Below are 16,318 nucleotides of genomic sequence, written 5' to 3' on the forward strand. Positions count from 1 at the left end.
TATTTTTCAATTTGGTTTGCATGAAAAACCCTTAATAAAAAACCACAACTGCATAAGCACACAGTTTTAATAGAGATTTTCTAGCTTTTAACCAAATTTACATGTAACTATATGTTGAATCTAGGTTTTTTTTTATTCTATAAATGTTATGAATATCACTCCCCTAAAGTGCATGAGTTTGTTGCTAAGTTTTAATCAACATTTACTTTGGTTTTTTTGTTTTTTTGGGGAAATTTTTCTATGTGAATTTTGTTCATCTTTTCTATTGCCATATGTCTGCAGACAAACACATATTCAGAGTATAGTTCAGGCAGTGCTAGAAGAATTAGTTGGTCTTTTATTATTTGTTGAAACTTGCATAACCCAACAATTTTCCATTTATGAGTTCATTTTTTGCAGTTTCTTCTTTGTTTGTGTTTTTTTGTTTAGTTTAAGAGTTTTTTTTTGTTTTCAGGGCCATTTATGTTGGTTTTTATATTTTTTTAATTTTAAATTCTGGTAGGAATTTTTGTGGATGAAGGTAAAGCAATTTTTTATGATGTACTAAAAGAATCGCATCAGTTTTCATGCTATTACAAATTAACTGTTTCAGTTTCATGCTATTGAAAAGGAACTGCTTAATTTTTCATAGTATTCCAAGCGGACCGGTTTAGTTTTCATGCTATTCTATATGAATCGTTTCAGGTTTTATGATATTCGAAAATTACCGGATGATTTTTCACACTATGCGAACTAAACCTCTTCAGTTTTCATATTAATTGAAATAAACCGGTTGGGATTTCATAGTATGCGTAATTAACCGATTAGTTTTTTATATTATTCTACATAAAGCTATTCATTTTTCATAATATTCGAAATAATTTTTTACTGGTTAATTTTTTATACTATTCAAAATGAACCGGTTGATTTTTCATACTTTTCAAAATTAACCGGTTAGTTTTTCATGTTATTCTACATAAAACTATTAATTTTTCATAATATTCGAAATGAACCGGTCTATTCATCATTGTATTCGAAATGATCCCGTTAATTTTTCATGTTATTTGAAATTAACCGGTTCATTTTTCATATTATTCGAAATAAACCGATTAATTTTTTATACTATTCAAAATGAACCGGTTGATTTTTCATACTTTTCAAAATTAATTTTAATTTTTCATAATATTCGAAATTAACCGGTTCATTTTTCATATTATTCGAAATTAACTGGTTAATTTTTAATGTTATTCGAAATGAACCGGTTAATTTTTCATGTTATTCGACATGAACCGGTTCATTTGTCGTACTATTCGAAATGAACCGGTTAATTTTTCATATTATTCGAAATGAACCGGTTAATTTTTCATATTATTCGAAACGAACCGGTTAATTTTTCATGTTATTCGACCTCAACCGGTTAATTTTTCATGTTATTTGACATCAACCTGTTCATTTTTCATATTATTCGAAATGAACCGGTTCGTTTATCATTGTATTCGAAATTAACCGGTTCATTTTTCGTATTGTTCGACATGAACCGTTTAATTTTTCATATTATTCGAAACGAACCGGTTAATTTTTCATGTTATTCGACCTCAACCGGTTAATTTTTCATGTTATTTGACATCAACCTGTTCATTTTTCATATTATTCGAAATGAACCGGTTCATTTATCATTGTATTCGAAATGAACCGGTTCATTTTTAATATTATTCGACATTAACCGGTTAATTTTTCATATTATTCGACATGAACCGGTTAATTTTTCATGTTATTCGAAATGAACCGGTTCAATTATCATTGTATTCGAAATGAACCGGTTCATTTTTAATATTATTCGAAATTAACCGGTTCAGTTTTCATAATATTCGAAATGAACCTGTCCATTCATCATTGTATTCGAAATGAACCGGTTCATTTTTAATATTATTCGACATGAACCCATTAATTTTTCATGTTATTCGAAATGAACCGGTTCATTTATCATTGTATTCGAAATGAACCGGTTCATTTTTCATTGTATTCGAAATGAACTGGTTCATTTTTCATATTGTTCGAAATGAACCGGTTAATTTTTCATATTATTCGACATGAACCGGTTAATTTTTCATATTATTCGACATGAACCGGTTAATTTTTCATATTATTCGACATGAACCGGTTAATTTTTCATATTATTCGAAATTAACCGGTTCATTTTTCATATTATTCGAAATGAACCGGTTAATTTTTCATATTATTCGAAATGAACCGGTACATTTTTCATATTATTCGAAATTAACTGGTTAATTTTTCATATTATTCGAAATAAACCGGCTCATTTTTCATATTATTCGAAATGAACCGTTTAATTTTTCAAGTTATTCGACATCAACAAGTTAATTGTTCATATTATTCTAAATGTACCGGTTCTTTTTTCATATTATTCGACATGAACCAGTTAATTTTTCATATTATTCGACATAAACCGGTTCATTTTCCATACTATTCTAAATACACCGATTAATTTTTCATGTTATTCGAAATGAACCGGTTCATTTTCACATTGTTACGAAATTGTACTTGAATTCAAATATAACGATTTTAACGGCTGATTTAAAATTGCATAATGCTTTCAAATAGCAGTGCCCAAACTTTAACATATCTGTGGGCATTATTAACATTGAATAAAAGCTTTTAGTTGACCATTGATCTTAAGTATGACCAATGATCGTAAAGTACACCACACATGGCGTATGTATTAGAAAGCTCTAGACAGTTAAAGAGCAATCTAGAGTGCAGGTGGCAGTGTTATAAATAGTGGCAGAGGTTGCAGTCGTTAGTGAGTTTATCAGAAACGCTTTTCGAATAAACATCAACTGAGTGTTGTGTTTTTCAAGTGAATTCGTGTACATTATAAAGTACACGAATTTATAAACGTGTATAAAAAACATTGAGTGACTATTTAATTCTGTTGTTGTACATTTTAAATAAATAAAGAGTTGTTACAATTTTCAAACTACTAAACGGCTTTTATTTGCAATCAAAAGTATCCGGTTTATTTAAAGGAAATAAACCAACGTTTTGAAAAGGTTAAAACGTAACAATATATATCTAGAATGATATATGATTAAGTTTATCTTAATTTTCCAATTGGCTTTCATTAGTTGCCCCTCTTCTTTTCCTCCTCTATCACTCAGTCAGTAATACTCTCCATTTGTAAGCTGCTGCAGCTGCTGATGATGTTGTCATTGTATGCCAATGCTGTCACTTAGCAGATTTTTATTTTTTATCATAATGTAACATGATTCCATACATTGAAAAATATCCTGCATAGCTAGACTTTTTTTCATTTTTAGGACACTATGTGGCCATTCTGTTTTTTTTTTTTTGCCCAAATATGTTGCAAGTATTTGTAGTTTTGGGTTTTTATAATAGTTTTTTATGATTTGTTTGTGTGTGATTTTTGTGATATGATTGCACTTATGCTGATTAAAGATTTAGTTGTTGTTTTTGTAGTTTTGGTACAATATTTTGGAAAACCATTTCAAATGCTAGTTATGAGTATTTATTTATGAGGATGGCAAACAAATTTGAAAAGGCATTTATTTTTGGGTAATAGAGATTTTATGTTGAGGGCTAATAATAAAAAGCTAAACTATTATAAGGGTTTAAGGAGAATAACCAAAAAAAAATCAAATAAATAAAAATAAAATATTGGAACAAAAATCAAATAAATTTATTTAGAACATACATATATATTGAATTTTATATATTAAAAAATAATTCTAATGAAATTAATCTGACTTAACATGTAGAAAACATATTGTTAGGAAATTGCATTAACAATATTAAATTAATGTTCTTTAACGGCTGCTTGCAACATTCATCATGTTTATAAACATTTTCATTAGCAGAAACTTCTAAACATTGTTTATAAGTATGACAACATTAACTGTTGAAGCTGCTAACATTAACATTAAAACTGCTAAACGTTCTAGATGATCATTGTGAAAACATTCTAGCTTTGTCCGTTAGATAATTCAGGAAACTTCTAGAAGATGTTTTTCATCATAATGTAAAAACAGTTTAAAAAATAATTTAAAAAAATAGAATATAAGAAGTGTATGGGATTTGTAAGCATAATTAATAAATTTTATATTTATTTCCTGTATTATTATTTAATAATTCTTAGAATTTATTAACTAAACCTGTACATTCCTTAACATTTAGTAAGTATACTTAATATTAATTTTGTTCTAATATTACGTATACGTTTACGTATCATATTTAACAGTTATAACATTCTCTTTATCTGTCTCTTTTTACTTTCTTATTATTTATATTTTGTTTTATTATTTTATAATCTCTTGCCTCTTTTATCTCGCCTTAAAGTCAATGTCAAGTTTATGTGTGAATTTAAACGCACATTTTTCATTGTTTTTTATTTCATCCTCATTTTGTTTGTTGTCACTCTGTGTAGCTCTTCTGTTTGTAGTAATTTATCTATGCTACTAAAATTCGTAACAATACAAAAATATATATATAGAAAAAAAAGTACAAAAAACCACCAGAATAACAAAAGAATAAAAGTACACTAACAAAAAGTACTAGTTGGCAAGCATAATATTTGGATAACAGCCGAGCAAATATATTATACTATAAAAATAACATAAAAAGTACACTGAGAGAAAGTTACTTAAACAGAATGGCTAAAACATTGGCAGATATGTCAGTGGAAGCAACTACCATTCAGCCATATAAATAGGAGGCTGAATAAGTCATTAAATCTATTGGTTGCCTATAAAGACTATAATAACTAGTCTTTATCAATGAAAACTGCAAATTGGTGTGTGTAAATCACGCTCACTTTGGATATACTAAACTGATTTAAATAAAATTCATCTAGAATATGTATCTTTATCTTAAGCAGTTTGTTATTGAAAATCAGAGAAATTGGTTTAATAGAAAAAAATTTATAAAATAAATTCTGACACAATCTCCAAAAAATTTGATTTTTTTAATGAATCATTTTTATCCAACAATGGTTTTGGCGATGATTTTGTTATTGTAATGTATTTTTGGTGTATTTTTTTAAAATATTTAAAGTGAAAAAGCAGGAATAACCTAAATAGAAGATAGGTTTACTCGAAAGTAATTAATTTGTTTGTTTTTTTTTTTTTTGAAAAGTATGTTAAATTTAAAATTTTATTAGTCATCAATGTTGAAACGAAAGTTATTCTATATAGTTTAAACTTATTATTTATAATTTTTCTATAACACAGCTTTAAATTTTTCTCATTGTAACTTAGTAATTAACCATAGTATGTCTATAATATTCTACTAATTACTTAAAACAAATAAACAAAAAAATCTAATATATTTAAAAGAAAAACAAACACAAAGTCAAGGTGTTGTATTTGTTGGTTTTGATTTTGTTTTCATTATTTTATTTTTTCCTTTATTAAAAAAATTAAAATTTTCGTTTATTTAAAACAATCTTGTGTATTTAAATAATTAATGAAGGGTGTAAAATTAAGCGAAAATATTTTTAAAACTACAACAATTTGTAGGAAACCAATTATTTAAATACAGATATTGCAACAATCACAGACATTTTTAGGATTATATACAAACTAAGTTTTAAAAACATAAACATTTTTGTAAAAATTTTAATTTGTTTTTATAAATCTAGCGAATTTCTGTGATATTGAAGGAGGAGCCGCAGAACAAAAGGTACTTTTTGAAAATTTACAAATGCTGGGAAATTAATTTTTTCTAGAAGATTTCAACCCAAATATTATAAAAATACCAAAATCAATATGTAAAAAATTCGAAAAAGTATCTTTTGTTCTGCGGCTCCTCATATGTATTTAATAAGAATTTTAGTTTTGCAATTTTTAGTTAAATTTTACTTTTATTGTAAAGATATTGACTTGCGGAGCTTTGTAAATTTTGTGAAATTTTCCTTTTTTAATTAAACTACATTTTTTTTACATAAATTGAAGTTTTATTGAAAACTATTCTAGTTTTTGTAAAACTTGCGCCAAATTATACTTTAAAATATTTTTTTTTATTAGTTAAAAAATCTTTATGCTAAAACCATATTTTACAAATTTAATAAAAAATTTTTTTTTTATTATTTGTGAAAAAAAATTTTATGGAAAATTTTTTTTTTAAATTTTATAAATTTTTTTTTTTTAAAAACAATTTTCTTTAATTTATTAGTAAACGAAAAATTTTTATGCCAAAACCATATTTTTCAAATTTAATAAAAAATTTTTTTTTTTATTTGTGAAACAATTTTATGGAAAATTTTTTTTTAAAAAAAAAATAATTTTCTTTAATTTATTAGTGAAACAAATTTTATGACAAAAAAATTTTTTTGTTAAAAAAAAATTTCAGGTTAAAAATAATTATTCCTGATTCTGACCCATTTTAGGTCCGACTTACTATAGCGTTATATACATCGTTGCAGATGTCTTTGAAATAGAAATTTCTCATATTAGTGAACAAATTTTTATGCCAAAACCATATTTTTCAAATTTACAAAAAAAAAAAATTTATTTGTGAAAAAAAATTTTGTGGAAATTTTTTAAAAAAAAAAAACAATTTTCTTTAATTTATTAGTGAAACAAATTTTATGACAAACTATTTTTTTGTTGAAAAAAATTTCAAGTTAAAAATTATTTTTCCTGATTCTGACCCATTGTAGGTCCGACTTACTATAACAAATGCCTTTGAAATAGAAATTTCTATCATTAGATATCCATATTGTCTATATTAATGACTTAGTAATGCAGATATACCTAGATCAAAAATAGGTAAAAAATCGAGTTTATTCTGTTTTTTTGCCTTATGTCTCAGCCATTTTTGGGCCGATTTTATTGATTTTAAATAGAAATCGAATCGAGCGGATATATTGATGTATGAATCATGTATGTAAATTATTTGGGGGCTACGAAAAGTTGATTTCAACATATAGACGGACTGGCAGACATGCCTATTTGGACTCCGCTGTCTAAACTATCCAGAATATATGTATATTAGGGTGGCCCTTAATAAACGAAAGTTGGTTTTTTGCCATTCCCCACAGTTTGGTGAAATATGATTTTAAAAGTTTGGGTTCATTTTAACCCCAAGTGCTATATAGGGTTAATTTTAATTTTTCTGCTGTTTTTGTAAATACTAGGCTTTGTGTTATATTTTTGTTAAGTTTCATCAAAATCGGCCCAAAAATATATAACATTTCGCTCTTTAAATTAGAAATTCAAAATATTGAAAAATTTGACATTTAAGGTTTAGGGTTTTCCAATTTTAGTAAAACTATCAGAGTGTATTTATAATTATCTAGACTATAACATTCTGAATAGGTTTTACTTAAAATTTATAACAGTAAGGAAATTTAGCTCATTCGCCAAAAAATTGCCAAATAATTGGTTTTTCTCGAAAATTTTAAAATTTAAATCGCGGGTACGGAAAAACTATAAGAGATATTTTCATAATTTTTTCACATTTTAATTCCCTATTATATCCTCAATAAATCCTAATGAAATTATCAAAAAATTCGGAAATTTGTTTAACAAAATTTTTAAAAATTTGAAAATGTAGTTTTGAACTGCCGTTAAAAAAAATTTATTTTTTTGTCATATCTGCGAAGACAAAAACTTATATACAAGTAAATATGGATATATTTTAAGTAAAAATGAGCTTTTATTTTAATATTTATCAAAATATGTTAATTTTGTTCGTACATTTCTTCTTCTAGTTGCCTGAGACACGTTAATGGAGTGGCGAATTTTTAATAACTTTAAAATTTTTTGACCAATTTCTATTTTTTATGTCTCATTAGAACGACAATTACGTACACATTTCTATTCTTTTAAATTAAATTGCAAAAGTAATGGCAAAATTTTTACAAAAACTGAAAAAAATGCATTTTTTCCCCTTGTAAATGCATCTGAAAACTTCAGAGGTGACTTTTTTAAAAATGTTCATCAAACTGGGGATGAGAATGGTCAAAATCCAACTTTCATATATAACAATCCAGAATATATATGGGGTATTTCATGTCAAGTGAACCAACTTTTGAAATTGATGTCTTGCGATCGGGTGGAGATCTCTCTGAACTCTCAAAATTTGACATTTTGGCCAAGCAGGTGTTCTCATCCATGTAAAAAATTCAGTTTTCATTGAAGAATTTTATAAAGAAGATATCGATGGTCACATGGTATCACCTCGTGACTAGGGATTTTAATTTCCCAAACTTTTTTGATTCCCGGGAATCGGAAAATTTTTTCTACATTCCCGGGTACCTGGCTATTCCCGAAATATATAATGATACTGTAAATTAGGAATATTAGAGCCAAATTTCATATAAAAACTTTGTGTTATAATTATTAAATATCAGAGCTTCGAATTAATTAATAAAATTTGAGCTTAATTCACTAAAATCTTAATCTGTAATTAAAGAATGTCAGCCTTTCATTCCATAAATCCATTCCTAATATTTAATTTTTTGGATTCATTCCAAAGCCTTTGTTTAAACTGAATTAATTTTAAAGTTAATTAATAACAGAATTTATTCAAACTTTGAATGATTAAATTTTTGTTAAATCAAATCATTTACAAAATTAATTGAAAAAATTGTCTTAAGCCTTTTTGTATTAGATTTGAATTGAAGAAAAATTTAATCATTTAATAAATTTTTAAATTTTTTGTTATGGATTTGAAGAAGAAATTAGAATGATTCAATAAGAAATAAATTCTATAAATAATGAATTCACGTTATAAATTTTCATACGAAAAACCCCAAATAAAAAATAATAATAAGCGGTCTATTATTGCCGAGATATAAACAAAAAAATTTAAAAAACTTTTTACTGGTTTTTGGTGAAAAAAATAGAGTTCTAACTCGTTTTCTATGTATTTTCGTCAGTTTTTAATTCCCGGGATTCCCGACTAAAAATTTCGGGAATCGGGTAGTGAAAAATTGGCAAAATTCCCGGGATATTTGTACCGGGAATTCCCGGGATAAAAACCATACTCGTGACTAATAATTTTTTGTTCATGACGAAATATTGCTGCCAAACGATTTCTGCATCATACAGATGGGAGAAGTCTTGCAAACAGATTAAAATGGCGTTGTAATTTTAGAATGTACTTTTTTACGGATTTTCTTAAAGACAAATTTTATTAATTGTGCTTCCAATTTCCTGTGGCTGATCTCATTTCTTAAGATTACTTTATTGTCAACCTTAATTTTTTATTGGTTTCTGATTTGAACGAATATGATTCCAAATGATTCAAAAAGTTTTATTTTAGTAAGTTTTTGTTATTTAGCAAAGTGCTTTCATCTCAAGTATAAATATTATTTGGATAAATTCACTGAATTTTATTTTTGGAACATAAGCGAGTTCATTATTTAATTTCAGTAAAAAATAAATATTTCTTACTTTTCCTCCCCATGTATTTGTGACTGTTCTTCTCAATAGCAAAATATATTAACTTGATTTCACATTGATCTTTTTGAACTGTCATATTTAAGTTATCAGCAGTCAATATAATGTGAGATTTTGATACTTGCATGGAAAAAAAAACAAAAACATACAAAATGCCGCTATCAGTTTATATTTAGCAATTTGTTCAGCAACACATAGTTAATCACCAATGGCAACTACTCACTGTCAAATATTAGGGAAGACTATAAAAAAATATAAAAAAATTATACCAAATTTCCTGGCTAAATATGGCTGGCTTTTCCAGATCTTACTTTATATTCCAGAAAAATATATATAAAAATCGTATATATATTATTATGTCTATTAATGATTTTTATTTACACGTTTCCCCTAATATTTTTCAATAAGAGTAAAAATAACTTTAGAATTTTCCATATATATTTTTTTTCTCCTATTTGTTGTAAAACTTGTTGTTGTAGTATGTTGTCAGTTTAACTATATTAAACTGCAGACTGCGGTATTATATTTTTTAAATACATTTTTATATCAACCAACCAACCCCTGTATGAAATTGAGTTAAGCTGCAGTTAAAAGTTTTACATATTTTATCATACTTTCCTTTATTTTTTTTTGGGAGAATCTCCATATATGTTCGTTTGTATAAGAGTAAGAGTGTGGTGTTTTTGTTGTTATTACTTGATGGTGTAAAAACTAATAAAAAAAGAATAACGGAAAAATGCTCATACAAGTTTAAGCTTACTTTACAGGAGAGTGAGAGACTTACACTCTCTTACAGTTATAACGAGTGTTTGTGTGGTTGTGGATACTCATATTAGTTCTCAGTATTCATTTGTTTTTTGTTGTTTTTTTTTGTATTTATAAGTAAATTAATGTGTGTGTATGAGTGTGGTTTGGTGTGTAAAATGACTACATATGTTTCTAATAGACTAAAAAGCTGTGTGGCTTTTTCTTAAAAAAAAGAAGAAGGAAAAAGTTGAGTTTTAAATGAGTTGAAATTATAAACGGAAGTGTAAGAGATAAAAAATAACGACGACCATAAAATTGTCTATAAAAATTTTCTATTACTTTAGGAAATATTAATTAATTATGGTGGTTGTTAATATGTACATAAACATTTTATTATTTTGAAATAGAAAATTTAACAAATTATTTTTTATTTAATATGAAATTTATATTATAAATTGATTGTCCATAAAAGTTTATTGAACCTTAAATTTATTCAGATTTTCAACACCATTACTTCTACTTAGTTCTTACACATTTTATTTTATAACCCTGGCTAATATTATAAAATATTCTGTCTGCATTGTTTTAAGCATATGTGTTGTACATACTTTAACATAAAACTAAAATTTGATAAATCAGTAATTTTAACCTTTTTTAAAAAATATGAATAGGGCAAAACTTTACAGCCATGACAAAAAAAGGCTTAAATAAAAATGTTATGTAACAGTTATTTTATTATTATAACCCCATATAAAACTATTTATGTAAAAAAAAAATCTACAAAAGGCTTTATTTAAAAGCTATGAGGGCTTAAGGGATGAGTAGGGAAAGCATTTGAATTTTTCTAAAGGAAAACAGATTTTTTTTATAGATTTTTTCTTTTAAAGTTAATGACATTGTTTTGCTTTTACTCTTTAGTAAGTAAATCAAACAATTGTTATTTGATAACTCTGTGTTAGTTATATACGATATTCGCTGTGATTTATAAAAATAAAAAACAGGAAAGGTAAACTTTATTCTTTGTTTAGAAAACTAAAAAGTTGTTGAAAAACCTTTCGACCAGTTGTTGTTTGAAATAACCTTAACAATATAAAATACAAATATTTTGCCTCCATTTAAATCTCATTGAAAGGCAAAGGACTTTATAGGAAATGAAGTTTTGCTACGTACTTTAAAAAGTTTGTTTAATTGTTAGATTTTTAAATCAAGCCTTAAAGTAAAGCACACTGAATATGAAGGCGTATACTTATTATTTGAAAATAAATATCAATCAATCGTCAAAGGAAACTTAAAAATGTCTTATATCCCTAGGCCTTATTCATAAACAATTATTAAATTTCAACAACATCAACATTTTGTACAGAAATTTTGTTTTAAAAGATTGTTTAAATTTAAATTTTTTTATGAATATGCAGGTTAATATCTTTGGAATCTTGAAAAATTCTTATTTATTTTGTTTATTTTTCCAAAGTTTAAAATGATTTTATCTTGTTAAATTGCAGCTTAAATTAAAGCAAATCATTGACAACTGAATTTTTCATTGAATATGAAGTTATTTAATTATTATTTATAAATAAATAAATATCACTCATACGCCTCAGAAAACTTTAGCCATTTCTTATTAATTTTTATGTAAAATCTTTGTTATAATTCCGTTTTGAATATTTAAATTAAGCATAAAAATACAGCAAAACTTTGTTCATTTACTTAACACCCAGCCAACCTGTGAAAATTCTTAAGAAAATTACTCATAAGAGTATTTAATATTTGTTGGTAGAAAACTTTGCAGCTCAAAGTATTCCGCATTCTAATTGCTACAAAAGGAATTAGTAGAGAATAAATTAATAGCACACCAATTCACTTAAATAAAAAACAATGTCAACAAAAGCTACACTAGTTTAGTTCTTTTCTAGTTCTAGATCAGTTCTACATCTGTTCTAGTTCTGTTCTAGTTCTGTTCTAGTTCTGTTCTAGTTCTGTTCTAGTTCTGTTCTAGTTCTGTTCTAGTTCTGTTCTAGTTCTGTTCTAGTTCTGTTCTAGTTCTGTTCTAGTTCTGTTCTAGTTCTGTTCTAGTTCTGTTCTAGTTCTGTTCTAGTTCTGTTCTAGTTCTGTTCTAGTTCTGTTCTAGTTCTGTTCTAGTTCTGTTCTAGTTCTGTTCTAGTTCTGTTCTAGTTCTGTTCTAGTTCTGTTCTAGTTCTGTTCTAGTTCTGTTCTAGTTCTGTTCTAGTTCTGTTCTAGTTCTGTTCTAGTTCTGTTCTAGTTCTGTTCTAGTTCTGTTCTAGTTCTGTTCTAGTTCTGTTCTAGTTCTGTTCTAGTTCTGTTCTAGTTCTGTTCTAGTTCTGTTCTAGTTCTGTTCTAGTTCTGTTCTAGTTCTGTTCTAGTTCTGTTCTAGTTCTGTTCTAGTTCTGTTCTAGTTCTGTTCTAGTTCTGTTCTAGTTCTGTTCTAGTTCTGTTCTAGTTCTGTTCTAGTTCTGTTCTAGTTCTGTTCTAGTTCTGTTCTAGTTCTGTTCTAGTTCTGTTCTAGTTCTGTTCTAGTTCTGTTCTAGTTCTGTTCTAGATCAGTTCTAGTTCTGTTCTAGTTCTGTTCTAGTTCTGTTCTAGTTCTGTTCTAGTTCTGTTCTAGTTCTGTTCTAGTTCTGTTCTAGTTCTGTTCTAGTTCTGTTCTAGTTCTGTTCTAGTTCTGTTCTAGTTCTGTTCTAGTTCTGTTCTAGTTCTGTTCTAGTTCTGTTCTAGTTCTGTTCTAGTTCTGTTCTAGTTCTGTTCTAGTTCTGTTCTAGTTCTGTTCTAGTTCTGTTCTAGTTCTGTTCTAGTTCTGTTCTAGTTCTGTTCTAGTTCTGTTCTAGTTCTGTTCTAGTTCTGTTCTAGTTCTGTTCTAGTTCTGTTCTAGTTCTGTTCTAGTTCTGTTCTAGTTCTGTTCTAGTTCTGTTCTAGTTCTGTTCTAGTTCTGTTCTAGTTCTGTTCTAGTTCTGTTCTAGTTCTGTTCTAGTTCTGTTCTAGTTCTGTTCTAGTTCTGTTCTAGTTCTAGTTCTGTTCTAGTTCTGTTCTAGTTCTGTTCTAGTTCTGTTCTAGTTCTGTTCTAGTTCTGTTCTAGTTCTGTTCTAGTTCTGTTCTAGTTCTGTTCTAGTTCTGTTCTAGTTCTGTTCTAGTTCTGTTCTAGTTCTGTTCTAGTTCTGTTCTAGTTCTGTTCTAGTTCTGTTCTAGTTCTGTTCTAGTTCTGTTCTAGTTCTGTTCTAGTTCTGTTCTAGTTCTGTTCTAGTTCTGTTCTAGTTCTGTTCTAGTTCTGTTCTAGTTCTGTTCTAGTTCTGTTCTAGTTCTGTTCTAGTTCTGTTCTAGTTCTAGTTCTGTTCTAGTTCTGTTCTAGTTCTGTTCTAGTTCTGTTCTAGTTCTGTTCTAGTTCTGTTCTAGTTCTGTTCTAGTTCTGTTCTAGTTCTGTTCTAGTTCTGTTCTAGTTCTGTTCTAGTTCTGTTCTAGTTCTGTTCTAGTTCTGTTCTAGTTCTGTTCTAGTTCTGTTCTAGTTCTGTTCTAGTTCTGTTCTAGTTCTGTTCTAGTTCTGTTCTAGTTCTGTTCTAGTTCTGTTCTAGTTCTGTTCTAGTTCTGTTCTAGTTCTGTTCTAGTTCTGTTCTAGTTCTGTTCTAGTTCTGTTCTAGTTCTGTTCTAGTTCTGTTCTAGTTCTGTTCTAGTTCTGTTCTAGTTCTGTTCTAGTTCTGTTCTAGTTCTGTTCTAGTTCTGTTCTAGTTCTGTTCTAGTTCTGTTCTAGTTCCGTTCTAGTTCTGTTCTAGTTCTGTTCTAGTTCTGTTCTAGTTCTGTTCTAGTTCTGTTCTAGTTCTGTTCTAGTTCTGTTCTAGTTCTGTTCTAGTTCTGTTCTAGTTCTGTTCTAGTTCTGTTCTAGTTCTGTTCTAGTTCTGTTCTAGTTCTGTTCTAGTTCTGTTCTAGTTCTGTTCTAGTTCTGTTCTAGTTCTGTTCTAGTTCTGTTCTAGTTCTAGTTCTAGTTCTGTTCTAGTTCTGTTCTAGTTCTGTTCTAGTTCTGTTCTAGTTCTGTTCTAGTTCTGTTCTAGTTCTGTTCTAGTTCTGTTCTAGTTGTGTTCTAGCTCTGTTCTAGTTCAGTTACTGCTATTATTTTCCCCTGTATTGTACATACATGCGGCATGTCTCTATTGTTTAGTAAATCCATTAAAACTCTCTTCCTCACGCTCCTTTGCATTCCTATATGAATTGTAATTAATAAAGCTACAAATTTTCTTCATCTAAGAGCATAAAAGTTAAACAAATAAAGCGAAACTCCTACGAAAAAACCAACAAACAAACTTTAAGAAAATCATGCAAAAACTTTTGCCTTTAACAGCCACACAAAACGTATTCGTAATGCGAAAAGGAAATGTTAAACAAATTCAGGTGAAATTAAATTAAAAAGAATGTACTGGTGGAATGGTATTAAGAAATCAAGAAAAAGAAAGGTCACATGAGTGGGAAATTTAGGGATGATTGGCAGAAAATTTTATCAGTAATAAAAATAAAAGTAGAAATATGTTTGTTTGCTTCATCCCCTACAATTTAAAACAATTTCCTGTTTAAAAAACAACAAATTCAAAGACAAATTGTTAAAAGCTTTCATAAAACTAATTAAAGTTTAATCTTATAATTTGTTAAGATTCATTAATCATTTGTTTGAAAATTTCACTTGTAAAATCGATATACAGCAAAAACAAAATAAACCAAAAATATTGATAAAACACCTGTCTAAATTAATAAATTCCTCATGGTTCATTTAAACACAATCTTAACCAAATAGTTTATCATGTCTATCTCTCACAACACTTACACGCTCTATCTATATCTTGCTTCACAATTACTAAAATATTTTTGATTAATTTCTTTTCTCTATCTATATCTTGCTTCACAATTACTAAAATATTTTTGATTAATTTCTTTTTTAAACGTCTCTATTAATTGGCAATTGCTAGCCAACTGTCAGACCACTAAATTGTTAGCAAGGAATTTTATTGAATTGTATAAAAGATTTAAAAGATAATAGATAATTTGGTGGCAATAGATTTGGCATTAAGAATTTGTAATGCCACCACTATATTAAATGGCTTTTCGAATGATTTATCATTGAACAATTAGTAGATTTAAAAAGATATTTCTGGGGATTTGCAAAAGCAAATTATTCAATAAATTTTATTAAAATTATTTAAAAAAAAAAACTATTTTCTTATTAATTCATAAATTTGTTTATATTTTTTTAGAATTAGAACCAGCTTTTCCCTATAGAGATGTGACCATACAAAGAGGAGTGGATGCTAATGAATTATATGAAATTTTAGGGGAAGTGGGCAGGTAAGTTTTAAGTTTTTTTTAGAAAATTAATAATTTAAAAGTTTTTCAGTGACTCACTATGTTTTTTTTTACTTTTATTTTGTGTAATTTGTATTAATTTGTTTGTTTCCTTGTTCCAGAGGCAAATTTGGCACTGTCTATAAATGTCAGGACAAAAGCAATAGCCTCAAATTGGCCGCCAAATTTGTGCCCATACCCAAACGTGAAGATCGCCGTAATGTAGAGCGAGAAGTGGAAATTATGAATTCTTTGCAACATCATCTTATCATACAATTATATGCGGCCTATGAATATCAGAAAATGATGTGTGTCGTCCAAGAATTGTAAGAAAATTAAATAAACTTTTTTTTATGTTGTTTTGTTATAAAAAAAAAGTTTGTAAATAGCACTCAAAGCAGATGTAAAACATATAAAAAGCTAATGAAAAAGAACAACTTAGAAAAATGTCTTAGAAAAGCTTTTCAATAATGCAGTACGATTTTTACATGCACAAAAATCTACAATTTTTAAGGACTTGGCTTTTTATTAAATTTTATTATAAAACAAATAGAAAACTTTCGATAGCATTTGTTATTGAAACACAGTTTTAATAAGCTTTTATATATTTCTTAATACGTATATCGAATTTCGTAATTATAGAACTTTTATTAAATGAAAGTTAGTTTGTAGAAAGTTTTATTGAAAAACTTTAAATAGCTTTTATTAATAGGTTTTATTTAAAGACTTTCATTAAAAGATTTTTAAGAACTTTTAATGAAAAGCTTTTCAGAACTTTTATTGAAATGCTTTTAATAGCTTTCAGAGGCTTTTTAAGA

The 16,318-nt window shown here is 27.3% G+C and overlaps 1 protein-coding gene across 2 annotated transcripts in view; it reads left to right on the forward strand.

The window, feature by feature from the left end:
* Positions 1–16,318, forward strand: part of sqa (spaghetti-squash activator) — a 91,944-nt gene that overhangs the window by 44,252 nt on the left and 31,374 nt on the right. For both annotated transcript variants that reach the window (XM_065510840.1, XM_065510841.1), the window contains exons 3-4: positions 15,413–15,503; positions 15,623–15,826. In XM_065510840.1, the coding sequence (XP_065366912.1) occupies positions 15,413–15,503; positions 15,623–15,826 (295 nt within the window). The remainder of the gene's footprint in view (positions 1–15,412; positions 15,504–15,622; positions 15,827–16,318) is intronic.

This window comes from Calliphora vicina, chromosome 5, assembly GCF_958450345.1.
Source record: "Calliphora vicina chromosome 5, idCalVici1.1, whole genome shotgun sequence".
In the NCBI taxonomy this organism is placed as follows: Eukaryota; Metazoa; Arthropoda; class Insecta; order Diptera; family Calliphoridae; genus Calliphora; species Calliphora vicina.